The sequence below is a fragment of the Panthera tigris genome, chromosome A1, assembly GCF_018350195.1.
Source record: "Panthera tigris isolate Pti1 chromosome A1, P.tigris_Pti1_mat1.1, whole genome shotgun sequence".
Lineage (NCBI taxonomy): Eukaryota > Metazoa > Chordata > Mammalia > Carnivora > Felidae > Panthera > Panthera tigris.
In genome coordinates, this window is record NC_056660.1 from 189,414,186 (window position 1) to 189,429,590 (window position 15,405).

A 15,405-nucleotide genomic window follows, 5' to 3' on the forward strand; every position below is an offset into this window, starting at 1 on the left:
CTGTGTGGAAGGGCCACTGGGGGTGGGCCTGGGGAAACCTAAAGGGACTGCCTTCTTTTTCGGCAGTGACCTGGCAACACGGAAGGACTCCACGAAAGGGACAACATGATCACTCTGAGAGGGGTATTGCTGACATGCTCTGCCCCTCCCCCTCACTCCCCTCTCTCTCTCTCTCTCCCCCCCTCTTCTTGTTCTCCTTGCCTCTCTTCTTTCTCCTCAACTCTTTGGAAAGATACCATTGGGAAAACCATCCTAAAATGGAGAGGAAACCAATGAATGGAAGTCTTCACTCTCCTTCTCCAAGAGAAAAAAGACAGCCCCCTCCACCCTGTTCTGTCATCTGGTGCTGGGTGACCCAGGAGGCAGACTAAGCACAGGCACCAAATGAGGCAGATAAACATTTTGGGAAAAATGTAATATCTCAAAAGGATCTCTGAAGTGGCCCTGATAAGAATACTTGACTGGTGACAGATTTCCCCACATTTACACTTCGACATGACTCATATTTTGGGTTATTTGTACAGGGATGGGGACTCGACCTCTCAAACCTCCGACACCCCACTGTGGCCACATCACCACTCCCGGCCAACTTCAGGTGGTCGAGAATCCATGTAGGAAACATGAGGAAATGAGTGCAGCCTTCTCAATTCCATGATTTTCCTAGAAAACCTCCTCACATACTAGCAGCCAGCAGGTTATGAAGAGACTAATCGGCTTCCTTGATGAGACTCCTTCACAGTGGCTCAAGGCTGGTGGGGTTCAGGGATACTCCATTTATATATTTTCAGACACAAGCCCTCACTTTTGACTAAAGGACAGTCAGCTCCTCTCTGTATGAATGGTCATATTCATTCAGCTTTGGGAAAGATGCAGATAGAAGAAACCTTCTTAACAGCCCCAGAGTGCCCAAGGCTGTAGCTGGATGTCCCCCACCTTCCAGGAGTCATTGACACCCCAGATCCCAGCACAGGTTACCTAGAATGGTGGTTTATAAAACAATCTAAGGTGAGGCTGTCAACCCATTTCGTAGGGGGAACTATCCAAACCATATACTCAATGACATACTTACTGCATGAACTCAAATCTGAGGAGAGAACCAAGGTGATGAAAAAGACCACCATCTTGCTCCACCCGACCACTGAGGGCCAGCCAGTACCCCCTTCTCAAGGGAAGGAAGGCTCCTGCTTTCCCACTCTGAGAGGCTGGGACAGAGAAGGGGCGTGGCTGTGCTCTGAGCACTTTTGAACCCTGGCAGCAAAGGTCAGATACAAAAGGGCTCAGAGCACCCTCCGCTGTTCCCTTCCGGCCGGCCGGGTGCCAGTGTTCCGATGGAATCCACCTGCCCAGGGCTCTGGGGAGGGAGGAGGGGCTGAAGTGGCCCCTCGGCCCCCTGCCCGGGCTGGGCGTCCTCGCGGGAGCCAAGAGACATTATGGCAGGCACTCACTTGGACTTGTTCTCTTCATAGTGAGCACTGGTCTTAATGTATCTGGCCAGCTCTATCTGCATGTCGCCGAAAAGGGGCACCACCTGCAGCTGCTGCAAAGGAAGCAAACACAAGGCGTGAGATGCTGAGGGCAGAGCCGGGTGGCCGCCCTCCACAGGGGAAAGCAGGCTTCCGTGCACCTCTGGGCTGACCCCTAGTTTCTGCTTCTGAGAATGCTACTGTGTAACCTCAGAACCAGAAAGAGTCCCAGACAGCGTTCAAGTCCTCCCCTGCCTCCAACCAACCTGTGTTCCAGCAAGTGTGCCCAGAGAAGCAAAGTGATTTGTCCAAGGTCACACAGCAAGAAGAATGGACAAAGGATGAGGACCAGAAGGCCTGCCTCCCAGGGCAGGGCTCGTTCTGCTCTAATTTCTCTGGGTTAGTGGTTAGTGGATTCTTGCTGCTGTAAACTCTGGGCCAGGAGTGGATACCCGGATGCCACTGGCTAGGTGTGGCCTTCCTGAGAAACTCTACAATGTGAAGCAACTGAAACCATAACACCGAACACTAAAGGGCAGACAAGTCCTAACTAGAGACCAAGACAAATGGAGAGGAGGCTGGTATTTACTGTTAGCTTCTACGCAGTCAAGCACTTCAAGACCAGAAGATCTTTAGGACAGTGGTAGATACGTGTCATGCTGCATTTGTCAAAACACACAGAATGTACAACCGCATGAGTGATTCATAATGTAAACTAAGGACTTTGGTGATAATGATGTGTCAGGGTACGTTCATTGACTGTAAAAGTATGTATCTTTGGTGGGGATTGTGATACTGGGAGGCTGTACATGGCGGGGGTCAGGGGGTAAACAGGAAAACTGCACTTTCTGCTCAATCTTGCTGTGAGCCCAAATTGCTCTAAAACCTAGTCAATTAAACAAAACAACAACAACAACAAAACAGTATCTCAATCCACACAAATACTTTGTGAGGTCAGTACTATTATCATTCCCAGGTCACAGACAACAAAACTGAGGTTTAGACAGCTGAAGTGATTTTCACACAAAGTCAAACCAACTTGAAGTCAAGGAGCCAAGATTATAATCCAGGGCTGTGACTCACCTAAGTAATTCCCACCAAATCCCAAGGGGAACCCTAGAAAGTAGATACCCTGGGCATTCATATTTTCCAGGCTGATGAACTCCATTTCAGAAAGGCTTAGTGACTTTCTCAGAATCATCCAGCTATCAGGTGGCAGGGCCAGACTAAAACCCAGGCCTGACTATGGCAAAGCTGTATGCCTCAACCCCACCCCTATCTCATTCACGCTGACTCAGGGCAGAGGTGGGTTCTGCATGGTCTCCGTGATGAGCCCTGTCTTCATTTGGTGCAGCTCCAGAGCAAAGTGAAAGTTCCAGCCTTGAAAAGAAGCAAAGCCACAGGATGCCTATTGGTGGTTTATTTCCCCCTTAACTTAGAAGAGTCAGTGGGATCCAGGCTAGCGTCTCCCATGCCACACTTTTGAGGGGTTCTGCTTTTAATGTAAACCAGGATTTTCCATGTCTGACCCCTGAGGCTCCACTGCACGCCTGAAGTGCCCAATGCTAGAAAGAACCAACACTGTGGAATTCAATCCCAAAGCAGGAAATCCCTTCATGAAAACCCCAAAGGCTTAATTTAACCCCAAGGTTTTATTTAAAAAAAAAAAAAAAAAAACTGGGGCCAGAAGATCAAACCCTGGAGGCATTGCAAAGGTCTGAGTGTATAATGGCCGATGATGAGGCACTATGCCCAGAGGCAGGGGCAAGCAGAAGGAGTCCCTGGGGCCAGAAAAGGCTGTGATTTTGCAAATGTGGATCAATTTAAAATCCAGTCTTTAATCCTCCTGCTTCTGTGAGCTCTAATATATACAGAAAATGAAAGCAGGCACTATCTTCTGGGATACACCTCTTTGTTGAGATAGCAAGGGATTTCAGGAAAGAGAAAAAGCCACATGCAGAAAGAACTGTAAGGCCCCCCAGGCGAACCCCAGCCAAATCCTGAGACTAGGAGCATGTCTGACTTTAACTGGCCAGGCTTCCATAGTGAGTGCCTTCTCCGGGGCAGCTGGAGGCCTGATCACTCTATCCTCCTCCTCCTCCTCTTGGGGTCTGTAGAGCTTGTGTCTCAATCAACAAGCCCCACTGCTTGCTGGCCGATTTCATTCTTTTCCCCAGAAAGACCACCCTTCAGTCCAGCCCCAGCCTTAGGTTCTGACCTTAAAGAACTTATCAATTTTGCTGAGGTTGATTCTCTTCTTTGCATCCAGTTTGTAAATGTTACTGACATTTCCATCCATCAGGTAGAGACCAAAACCCATTACCTAGAGTGAGAAGGGGCAGAGCACAGAAGCCCATCACAACCATTGGAAAAGTTAAAAAAAAAAAAAAAAAAAAAAAAAAAAGGAGGTGTGCACATATGTATATTATGTAGTGACACGTTCTATCTCAAAACCCACGTGTCTTCACATAAAGAAAGGAGACATAAATCTAATTTCAACCCCAGATTTTATTTCTACGAAGAAATTCAGACTGCCCTTTAGTATCTCATTACGGTGGCCACTTGTTGAGTCCTTACCGTGGGCCAGAGTCTGTGCATAGGGCTTCACCAGGTATTCTCCTTAATTCTGACAACAATCATGAATCAAGTTTACACAATAACCTTATTCTACAGATGAGGCGTTGGAGACACAGAGAGGTTAGCCAGCTTGCTGAGGTCACATAGCTAATAAGTCGCAGAGACAGGGTCTGAACCCAGATCTGACATTTACACATTCAGATCCTTCCTGAAGGAAAGAGCTGAGCCAGTCTGCTCCTGCATCCCTGGGGTCTGGCACATCACAGGTACTTGTGAATACCTCCTCAGTGTTGAATGAACATTCAGCTATTCACTTCTCTCCTCAAAGAAGCTAAAACAACGCACAGATTGCCAGGGAGCCACTGGCGACTTCCCTGCCTGACAGTGCTCTATGAGCAGGTTGGCAGGTTGACTCTGGATATGCCTGTCCATCTAATAGCTCTCGAACGCTGACATGTTCTGCTCCTTTTGTCAAACGCACAGCGAGGCTGAAGGGGTCCTGAACGAAGAGGCTGAAAGCAGCTTCTGTGGGGAAGTCACATCTGACACGTAAGGGACTGGACTGGAGGACCATTAAGGTCACATCCCCCTTAGTCCTATCCTGTCCCCATGCTCTGCAGGGTGTGCGCCAGACTTTTCCCTGTCAGGCGAGTGGTATCTGAGTTCACTACCACAAACTGCAGAGCTGGGAAAAAGGTAGAGAGCCGAGGGCAAGAAGGCTGGGAAGCAGAGGTGTGGAGGAACTAAAACTGATTAAAAGTCAGTCAGTGATGGGGGTGCCTGGGTGGCTCAGTTGGTTAAGTGGCTCTTGATTTCAGCTCAGGTCAGGATCTCATGATCTATGAGTTCGAGCCCTTCATCGGGCTCTGTGCTGACAGCATGGAGCCTGCTTGGGATTCTCTCTCCCTCTCTCTCCCTCTCTCTCCCCCAAAATAAATAAATAAAATAAACATTGAAAAAAAAAAGCCAACGAGAGAAAACAAGGGCCTGAGAATCTGATGGCAGCATCTAGGAGGGCTTGGGGGGAGCAGTGTGGGGGTGGGGGGAGACTGGAATTCAGTGCCCCAGGGTATGGCAGCAGCTATTTGGGGAAGAGCTATGGGGGTGAGAGGCCACTAGGCTCTGGGTGAGTTGCTGGACCTCGGATTATGCAGAGGAAGCCAGAGTGAACAAGTCACTGAGCCATACTGTCCTGCAAACCTCATTGAGGTGCCATGGGGATGGAGAGAAGGGAACCCCCACAGGGCTGGCATTAGAATAGCGAGGGTGGCCTGGAGGAGAGGAGGAAAAATAAAGCCAGCAGGAGAACAATGAAGGGGAGACTCTGGGGAAGACAGAATCAAAAAGACCGTGCGGTGTGTATAGGAACATGGGGAAGGTGGCTCATCTCAGTGCTATCTCTGCTGAGAGAGATCAGGAACAACCCAAGCAGCCAGAGGTGGACTGATGGCTAAAGAAATGCAAGCACATCCAGAGCACATTATTTAGCGGCTGCGCAATATTCCAGATACATTTAATGAAATGGGACGCAAACTATACGCGCACATAACTTATGCATATTGCAGATGTTGAAAACATGTTGAGCATAGAAAAAATTAGAAGGAAATACATCAAAACGCTAAAAGTAGTACCTCTGGATGGAAAGACTGAGAGATTAACATTTTTTTGTGCTTTTCTATACATTCCAGATTTTCTACAATAGATAGTACTTGATAAATTAAAAACGAAACTTGCAAACTGACGGAACAAATGTGATCATTTTGGCGAAACACAACAAAAGCTTGAAGATTTTGCTTTCCTTTTGAGTAGGCAATTTCTCCTCCAGGACGTCTGACTTGGCAAGAGTACGTACACAAAAGCTGTGCTGTAAGAGTGTTCCGTGCCGTTTAGCAAACAAATATCTAATGACAGGGGATTTGTTTAATAACAATGTCCACCTACCATGGGACACGCAACAGCCATTAAAAATTACACTGCAGAAATATCCATAACCACATCTGGAAAGATGTATGTGACATATTAAAGGAAATAAGGCAGGGTACGAAAAATTATGTACAGTAAGATCTGTATCAGCATTTAATTAAGAAAAAAGAATAAATGTTTTTTAAAAAATGATTTTAAGTAAGAAGGAAGTGAAGGGGCAAGCCCCGGCCCTGGGGGTGGGGGTGGGGTGACCGCAGCTGTACCTTGAGGAGCATGTGCTTCTCACTGGGGGTCAGATACATCTTGTTCTCGTAGTAATCCACGCAGATGTTGACAATGTCTGCCAGCAGCTCCTCGTAGCCTGGGATCACTTCCAGTTGCTGATGGAGACACTGAACAGCAGCGCCCCCCTCTGGTTAGCCCCTCTCCTGCTTCCTCCCACCCACACCACCCCCCTGACCATCCCAGGTGGAGGGAGCCTGCATCTTCTGCAAATCCCCGCGATGCCCCCCATCATGCGCCCTGCCCGTGACAGGTCAGAGCTCCCATGTGAATCTCCCATGGCAAGGAACTTGCCCCTGCCCTGGGTCCTCCATTGTATTTCCTGGCAGTTGTGACAGTTAGAAAGTACTTTCTTGAGCTGAGCTGAAAAGCAGTTCAGCTTTCCAGCAACAGGCCTGCGGTGATCCAGGCTTAGTTTTGAGGGTGTGGACTTAGTCATGACATCTCAGCCGATGACAGAAAGACCCAGCCCAGGGGAGGAGAGGGGGACCAGCAGGCGTGCCCCTCCTGGCAGGACACAGCAGTACAGAAGCATTTCCCACAAGAGTCTGAGGTCTTTGTCTCAGGCTCTTTCTCTCCAAAGACGCAACCTGGCCCCCCCGTGGGGATGCCGTGGACAGCACTGCTGGTGCCCCTCCCAGACAACCTGGGGCTGAGACGTGGGGTTGAGTCTCGGGAAAGAAACATGGAGCCTCAACCCTGACAGCCTTCTGCAGTCAACCGGGAGCAGGAAGGGCCCAGTGAAGCCAGTAGCATCCCTGAGACAGATGTGAGCCTGAAAACGCTTCCAAGATGGACGGCCCCTCTCAGCCAGGGTCCTGCTCACACTCTTGCTGGTGCCCGTTTAGGCTGACCTGACAGGTGAGCAAGACGGGTTACATTAAGTCGGGCAGAGCTTGAGAGTCGCAGCCGAGGGGAGTGCCTGGCAAAGTGGTGGCAGTAAGCAGAGCTGCAGCAGCTCATGCTCTTACCATTTGTCACACTCTGCCTACTAAGGGCGTTTAATACGGGGTCTCATTTATGGCTCACAACAGTCCTAGGAGATGGAGTCTCATATTTTCAAAGAACAGCCCCGTCTTACAGATGAGGAAACTGAAGCTTAGACCTTGCTCAAGGTCTCACAATGGGTCGGTGGAGGGTCCAGGATTAGAAAACAAGGCCGTCAAACTCTAGAACCCATGCTCTCAATCCTCACTCACGTGGGGGCAGAACACAGGTGAGAAGGCTTTCAGAGAACAAAATGTGCAGAGGGTAAAAGGGTCATCTGTGGCTGGGAGACGAGACTTAAGTCTGCTAATTCATGAATAGGAAGTGGAGATGTTAGATCTGGACTGAGATCCCCTGCTCATGGTCCACCCACACTTCAGGCCCCTGCCTGTGTCCTGGGACACCAGGCCAAGATGAACAAGGAATTTGCTACCACCTGGGTGATCCTGTTGTGGTTGGCCAGGAACATGGAAAGGTTCTGCGACTCCTGGATGGACTGGGGGTCTGCCATCTTCCTCAGGAACTGTGCCGCCCTGTACACGGTGTTGCAGAGAAAGATGCTCAAGTGTAACCAGCTGAAGCCGGGCCTCACGGGCTCTTGCTCCTATCTAACCCAGAATTTCACTGCCCCCCTGAGGTGAAGGAGCTCTGAATATCACAGGGGACTCTAACATCAAAGGAGAGTGTGTTCTGGGGTCATTTCGTCTGGGGCCATGTACACCCTTGTGATAAAGGTACCTCAAGTTAAGAGGCAAGATTACACTGAACGTCAAAGTCAGCAAGTTTAAGGGCAACCGGCATCCTATCAACCAGCCCGAGGTGGCAAGGCAGGGTGAAACGAGCACCTCGCGCTGTGCTGTGACCTGCTGTGAAGCTGCACAGCGGTCATGGAGAAGAACCCCAGGCAGGGTGCACTGAGTGGTTTTGAGTGGATTATGTTATTTATAGAAAACCTCCAAGTTTCTAAAGCAAAGCACTGCATGGAACACAGAAGTCTGTTTCACCTAACAGGATTACAGGGGAAGGGATGATGGGTACAGAGAATACACACAGGACTCGAAGGGGGAACACCATGGCACCCTGGACTTTTCCAGCCTGACCTGGTGTCGGTGTGGCCTGTGTTATGGCAGCCTGGGAGGGCACGGACAGGACACCTGCCTTGCTCACGACCCTAGCTGCTCTACAGAGCATGTCACTTGTGACCAAAACTGGGAAGAATGGGGGTGGGGGTGTGGGAGACATTATACTATGAGTTGTCTACGAATCTTTGTGAAAGCTGCCATTTCTGAGCCAGGCTGGAGATGGGGCTCTGCCTGCGGGCATCCCTAGGTTTCATAGTTTGCTCAGGAGGATAAAATCATGAGAAGCAGGTCTGTTGTCTGCATTCTCCAGTTGCTCCGGGGCCCTGGGAGGAGGTGACTCAAGGAGGAGGGACTCTCTTCATCAGTGACACAGAAAATCCTTCCCAAGCAGTGTCCAGACACTGCAGGGCTCATCTGAACCTCCACAACATACAGGAAAGATACCTGTTGCTTCAGGGTGGCTGGATCCTAATTTCTGGAGAGTGACAACCTCTCACCCACCCTGTCCTTCTTTCTTGCAGGCTGACACTGGCCCCTGACTGACTCTGAGGTCAAGCCCCTGAGCTGCAGCCCCCACTCCCACCAGTAACTGATGGAGGGGTGCACACACTATCCAAACTGGGGCAATGACCATCCTCCATGGGACTTTGGCAAACATATATGAAAGAGGCTCCCCTTCTTTCCTTTGAAACTGGGGCAGCTACGCTGGTCAGAGGGAAGCTTACAGCTGCTGCTGGCCACCACCGGGCACAGGACTGCCTGAGCAAGAAGCTGCTATCAAGGAAAGTCGAGCCCAAGAGAGAGGTAGAGGGCATCAGACCAACATCATCTGAGTATCCAGATCCAGATCCAGTGAAACTTTTCAGTTCTGGGAGCCAATCCAGTTCCTTCTTTTACACAAGCAGTTTGAACTGGCTGTCTGAATCTTGCAGGAAACGACTGATGTGACCATTTTCTGATTATTTTCCTGGTCCCACACTGCATGGGACCACAGAAACCGCTACTGCTCCACAGGTAGGGCATAATGAGGATTTGATGCCATCTTGAGACAGAACGCTGACAAAGAGCCAGTTCTCCAAGGACTCAGCTCTGCACCCTAGTCCCCAAACTGCAAAAACCGATAGAGGCCCAACCCTGCCGTGTTGGAGAATGGCCAGTTTGGTTCTGGAGAAGGAGCCTAGCAGAAGGGCTCTATCCTCTGCCTCCCCTAAGCTGGCTACCCAGGCAGAGGGGGGGGGGGGAGGGTGCCCTGACCTCTTGTAGGCAGAGTGGTCGTTCTTGACACTGCACTTCATATTCTTCAGCTCATCCAAGACGGCGAACATGTTGATGAATTTGCCCAGGGTCAGGAGGTAGGCCTCGGAGACAAAGTCCTTCCTCCTCTCGGCATGGCAAAGGCGCTTCACCTCACTGCAGAACCGCTCGATGGCCTTACGCTGCAGGCAGAGGGGCAGCAGGTGAGGACGGGCAGCCCAGGGGGGTTGGCTCACTGTGCTCTCTGTGTGGAGCAGGACCAAGGCTTGTTCCCCGGGGGCTCTAGTCAGTGCCTGGACATGTAGAGGGAGTCATATCTGCTGGGAGGTCTTTCTCAGGGGAGTCCTTAAATCCAGAGCTCGTTTCTAGAGAGCAGCCTGGAACCTGCGGCCAAGTGAATCAAACCAATCAATTCATTCACCATGCCTTCTCCAAGAAGCATGATGTCTTACTCAGTTTTGAATCTAGCACCTAGGACAGTGTCAGGCACCAGATGGTAGAAGGTTAGGGACCAAGAGTGAGACAGACATTCAGAGAGAGATGCTAAGGCATCCAATTGAACATCTACTATGTGCCAGGAGCCATTCTGGGTACTGGAGTAAAGTAGGGAACAAAACAGAAAAAAAAAACCAAAAACAACTTTCTACCCTAAGGGGCTTATATGCTAGGGAAGGCAGAGAACAAAACAAATACTCCATATTAGAATGTGATACACATTATGGAGAAAAATAAAGGGGAAAAGGGAGGGCAGAGAGAGCTGTACACTTTAGTAGGAAGATCAGAGAAGAAATAACCAAGATGTGACTTTTAGAAAAAAGTTTGAAAGAAGAAAAGGAGAAGGGCAGGGATAACTGACAGAAGTGCATTCTGGACGGCCAGTGCAAAGGCCCTGAGGCAGGCGTGTGCCTGGCATGTTTGAAGGATGAGAAAGCCAGTGGTTGAAGTGGAGTGAGCAGAAGGAAGAAACTGGAGATGGAGAGGGACCAGGGCCACTGGTTCTTGCAGGCCTTTGTGAGGGGTAGGATTTCCACATTGAAGGAGTCAAGGAGAAGTGGGAGGGTTCTGAAACAGGATAACATGGTATGAATTGTATTTTAAAACGGTAGCTGTTGCAGTGAGAATACACTGTAGGGGGCAAAGGTAGAAGCAGGGAGAATAGTTATAGAGAAACAGAGAAATGAAAATATGTCCTCTCAAAAATGTATGCATGGATATTTACAGCAGCATTGTTTGTAACAGCCCCAAAGTGGATATAACCTAAATGTCTATAACTAATAAATACATAAATAAAATGTGGTAGATCCATACAGAACAGTATTTGATCATACATTTTGGTATGTGCTACAACATGGATGGATCTTGAAGACAACGTGCTAAGTGAAAGAAGTCTGTCACAAAAGGTCACATATCGTATAATTCCATTTATATGCGATGTCCAGAACAGGCAAATCCATAGGGACACAAGATAGATTAGTGGTTACCTAGAGCTGGAGGTGGGGGGGACATGGAGGGTGTCATGGGTGGTGGTGAAAGGGTTATGGGATTTCTTTTTGAAGTGAGAATGTTCTCAAGTTGATTGTGGTGGTGGATACACAACTCTGTGAATATACTAACAAAATTTGTCGGGGCGCCTGGGTGGCTCAGTCGGTTAAGCGTCCGACTTCAGCTCAGGTCACGATCTCACGGTCTGTGAGTTCGAGCCCTGCATTGGGCTCTGGGCTGATGGCTCAGAGCCTGGAGCCTGCTTCCGATTCTGTGTCTCCCTCTCTCTCTGCCCCTCCCCCGTTCATGCTCTGTCTCTCTCTGTCTCAAAAATAAATAAACGTTAAAAAAATTTTTTTTAAAAAGTTGTTGAATTGTCCAATTTAAGTGGATATATTGTATGGTAGGTAAATTGTACCTAAAAAAATCTGTTACCAAAAAAGGCAGCTGATCAATAACAAAAAACGGCTAACGCAGCAATTCAGACAGAGACAGAGAGAGGAGGAGGTGGAGGAAGGAGAGGAGGGGGAGGAGAGGGAAGGGGGAAATTACTGTGAGCTTCATTCCACAGATTTGGTACACGCTACCCGCCAATCATTCCTTTCCTCCAAAGTCCAGACCAAGCCACACTTGCTCCTTCCAGGGTCTAGGTCCAATAAAACTTTTTGTCATGATGGGAATGTCCCATATCTGCACTGTCCAACACAGGAGTCACTCACACGCTACTGAGCATGGAATGGCTGGTGCAATGGGGGAACGGAATTTTAAATTTTATTGAGTTTTAACGTAGAGAGTCCATATGGCTAAAGGCTCCTGTGTTGAACAGCATAGTTCTAAATTACTGCAGATCCTCCCTTCTAAATATCTCATCAGAAGACCCTTAGTTGACCCTTAACCCTTAGTTAAGCACTTAATCAGTCTCTGGGTAGTTTTTTTCTCTCTTGGACCTGCCTTCTCAAAGAGATTAGGCTCCTAGGGGCAGGTCCAGGGTGCCAGTAACACCAGCTGCCATTTGATAAACTGGCTCTGTAACCAGAGATCTACTTGGCTCTTTACAAACAGACCTCATTTATCCTCACCGCAAACCTGAGATTCGGCATGATTTCCAAGGCGAGAGAACTGAAGGTGCCAGATGTTAAATAACTCACAGGCACATAAGGACAGGAGAGTAGAACCTTGGGTTTCTCTGCCTGGGAAGCCGGCCCTCCTGGCCTGGACGGCATGCACCTGCACCTTCCCCAGACATTCCCGTCTCCCATCCTGGCCTGGGCAGAGCTGGGCACAGGGCAGACGTGCGGCCAGTGCTTGCAAGTCTATTTGCGAAGCTCAGCTCTACAGCGGAGCATGCGTATGCATGGAGTGTGTGGTGGGACTCCCGCCCCAGGGTACAGACTGGTCTTGAAGCGTTCATCCTGCATTCCTGACACAACCATGATAATCAACCTGCCTGCAGGATTTTCCCTTTGCCACTTCTGTTTAAGCAGCTTGCCCTCTTACCTTCCATTCGTGGAGGCCCTTGGCTCTCTTTTCTCTTTTCTTCCTTAAATGATAGTTCTTCCTGGCTTCCCAGCTGGTCTCCCTGCTGTCACTCTTCTCTCCCCCCCACCCCCAGCCACCTCCCATCCATTTTCCACACAGCAGCCAGAATGCTGCTGTAAAACCTCAAATCAGAACATGTCACAAGACACCCCCAGTGGCTTCCATGGTGCTCGAGTAAAATCCACATATTCTTTTTATGTCCTACTTCCTGGCCCACAGTACCCTGTAAGGGGCCTGTCTACCTCCCCCCATCACCTTTGTCACCCGTCCCTTCTCAATCTGCAGTTTCCCTGGTTTCATTGTATTTGTTAAACATGCTGTGCTCCTACAGGCCCCAGGACCTTTACCTTTGCTGTTCCTTCCACGTGAAACCCTCTCCCTCCAATCATCACCCGCCAGCTTCTTTCTCACGATACACGTGTTCAAATGCCACTCCTGACAGCCCATCCCTAAAGCTGCACTATGTCACAGACACCCTGCACCCCAGAGTTATTCTGTTTCAGTTTTATTTACTCACAGCACTTACTACACCCTGAAAAGGACTGAATATTGTTTACTGTCAGTCTCTGCTACCTGAAACACACTCGTGTGCTCACTAGGATGTAAATCACAGGGAGAGAGGGAGGCTTGTCTGCCTTGCTCACCAAGGGGCATGTCAGGGGTGCTCCAGAAGTATTTGCTCAAGGAATGAATACCATGGCTCAAAAATCCAGACCCCAGCATCTGGCAGAGTGAGGCCCTCTCAGGTCCCCTGATTCAGACCCACCCTTACCCCTCACCTGAAAGTACATGAACTTCATGAGCTTGGTGACCTCTGGCTCCAGCACCTCCACTGTCTTCTCATAGATCTCAACCCGGTTGGGCTGCTCATTGCATTTCACCTGTGGGGAGAGAGGAGATCACACATCCTGCCTTGCCAAGGCAGCTCTGGTTCACGTCTGTTGTCTTATTATCAGGGCCCGTCTGCACTCTCATAGGCATCTCGTTTAGGATGATAAATGCGGTGGTCACCCTAGTGAGCAGAGGCCGGGGTAGCCCTGACTGTGGGTATGGCTTGGAGGAACAGAACTGCCTGCCAGACACCGGCTGCAGGCAAGAAACCAGCTGGTCCTGAGAACGGAACCCTCCTTCCCTTCAATCTGTTCAGTGCCCTGGCCTCGAGCTGTACACACGCCTACATCGATCTGCACGGTCTCCTTCCTTCAGTCTTTCCCCACTCCTACCCCAGTGGGGCCCCACCAGGTTCTAAGCAGAGAAAAATGTTCCAGCCACTGTTCCAGATGCACCCGGGGTGAGGCCCCCTGGCCAAACTTGGCTCCATCAAGAAACCCCTTTTCTTTGCCCAGTGGTTTTCAACACATCAGTATCACATGGCAGATGTTTTCACAGCATGCACACCCGAGACTGCTAACTGGTCAACTGAAACAAGAGTGAGCAAAAGATAAGCACGAGGACATTCTTCACATTGTTGCTTAGAGATTCTTAAAATGGTAGCAATAAGTTACATATCTACCAGTCAATGATTAAATGGATACAATACGATGCATTCATACAGTATCATTATAAAGCTGCTAGAAGGAATCAGATAGATCTACGGGAACTGACATGGAAAGATTACTACCATAAACTGATGGGTGAAAAAACTTGCAGGACACGAAGTGTAATTCAATCCCATTTTTTGTCAAACAAAACTGCGTGTGTGTTTGTGTGTCCATATATAATACAGGCATAGGGAATCTAAGAGTTCAAAGCAAACTGTTAATAAGCAGTTAACTCTGGGGGCTACGATTAAGGGGAAGAGAGAGGAATAGTTTCTGTTTACTTTACACACCTGTGGTTTGTTAACCTTGTTATAATAATGGGGCCCATGAATTATAGGATGATGGTAATTATAGTAAATGTAATATCTGTATGAGTCAACATGAAAAAGTAATAAAGAATTAGGTGGAAAAAGCAAGTGGCAGGACAATACAAATACAAAACACACTTTTATAAATGATAATTTCCAAAATAATATTCATAGGGACATTTATGATATTCGAGGGAAAAGATCCATGCAGCAAGGTATGCATGGTGACTATGCTTTGGTGGGAGGTGGGTCCAGGTAGTGGGGTTCAGGAGGTGGGGACATCTTGCTTTTTACTTTATCTCTTTCTGCAATGGTCTGGGTGTCATACAGGTAGCACATACTGCTTTTGAAGTAATGGACAATTTTTTAGGTTTATTTATTTATTTTGAGAGAGACAGAATGAGAAGAGGAGAGGCAGAGAAAGAGGGAGAGAGAGAATCCCGTGCTACGCTGTCAGCACGGAGCCTGGGGTGGGGCTCCATCCCGTGAGCATGAGGTCATGACCTGGGCCAAAGTCGGACGCTTAACCGACTGAGCCACCCAGGTGCCCTGAACTGATATTTTTTAAGTTGTCTTCAGTCTTGTGGGAAGCGCTCCAGATGTCGTGAGCAAACACCTTTGGGTAAGAGGCCCTGCTTCCTTCCCTGCCATCTGGAGAGGCTCAGCTGTCTGGGAGGGGGTGAGGTGGAGGGCCGGGAGGGCACCCGGCGAGGATGGTCTCACCTGGGGGATGGCCCGGGAACAGCTGCGCCAGGTATACAGCATGACTGCATACTCATGTCCTTCCTCCAGCATTTCATTCTGAAAAGCAAAACACACTTGGCAGGGAGAAACCACACGCACCGGAGCCAGCAGGCTCCTTCACGGCGCCCCAGATCCTCACGACTCACAGTGGTCTGGGGACCAGCAGCATCCACACAGCACGACCTGGGAAGCTTAGTAGAAATGCAGAGAGTCTTGGGTCCCC

General features: G+C 49.2%; 1 protein-coding gene across 6 annotated transcripts in view; it reads right to left on the reverse strand.

Moving 5' to 3' along the window:
• CYFIP2 (cytoplasmic FMR1 interacting protein 2) overlaps nt 1-15,405 on the reverse strand; it is a 129,096-nt gene that overhangs the window by 85,713 nt on the left and 27,978 nt on the right. For all 6 annotated transcript variants that reach the window (XM_042993699.1, XM_042993698.1, XM_042993705.1 and 3 more), the window contains exons 4-10: nt 15,162-15,239; nt 13,369-13,470; nt 9,569-9,750; nt 7,669-7,765; nt 6,227-6,355; nt 3,682-3,786; nt 1,446-1,537 (exon numbers count right to left, since the gene is read on the reverse strand). In XM_042993699.1, the coding sequence (XP_042849633.1) occupies nt 1,446-1,537; nt 3,682-3,786; nt 6,227-6,355; nt 7,669-7,765; nt 9,569-9,750; nt 13,369-13,470; nt 15,162-15,239 (785 nt within the window). The remainder of the gene's footprint in view (nt 1-1,445; nt 1,538-3,681; nt 3,787-6,226; nt 6,356-7,668; nt 7,766-9,568; nt 9,751-13,368; nt 13,471-15,161; nt 15,240-15,405) is intronic.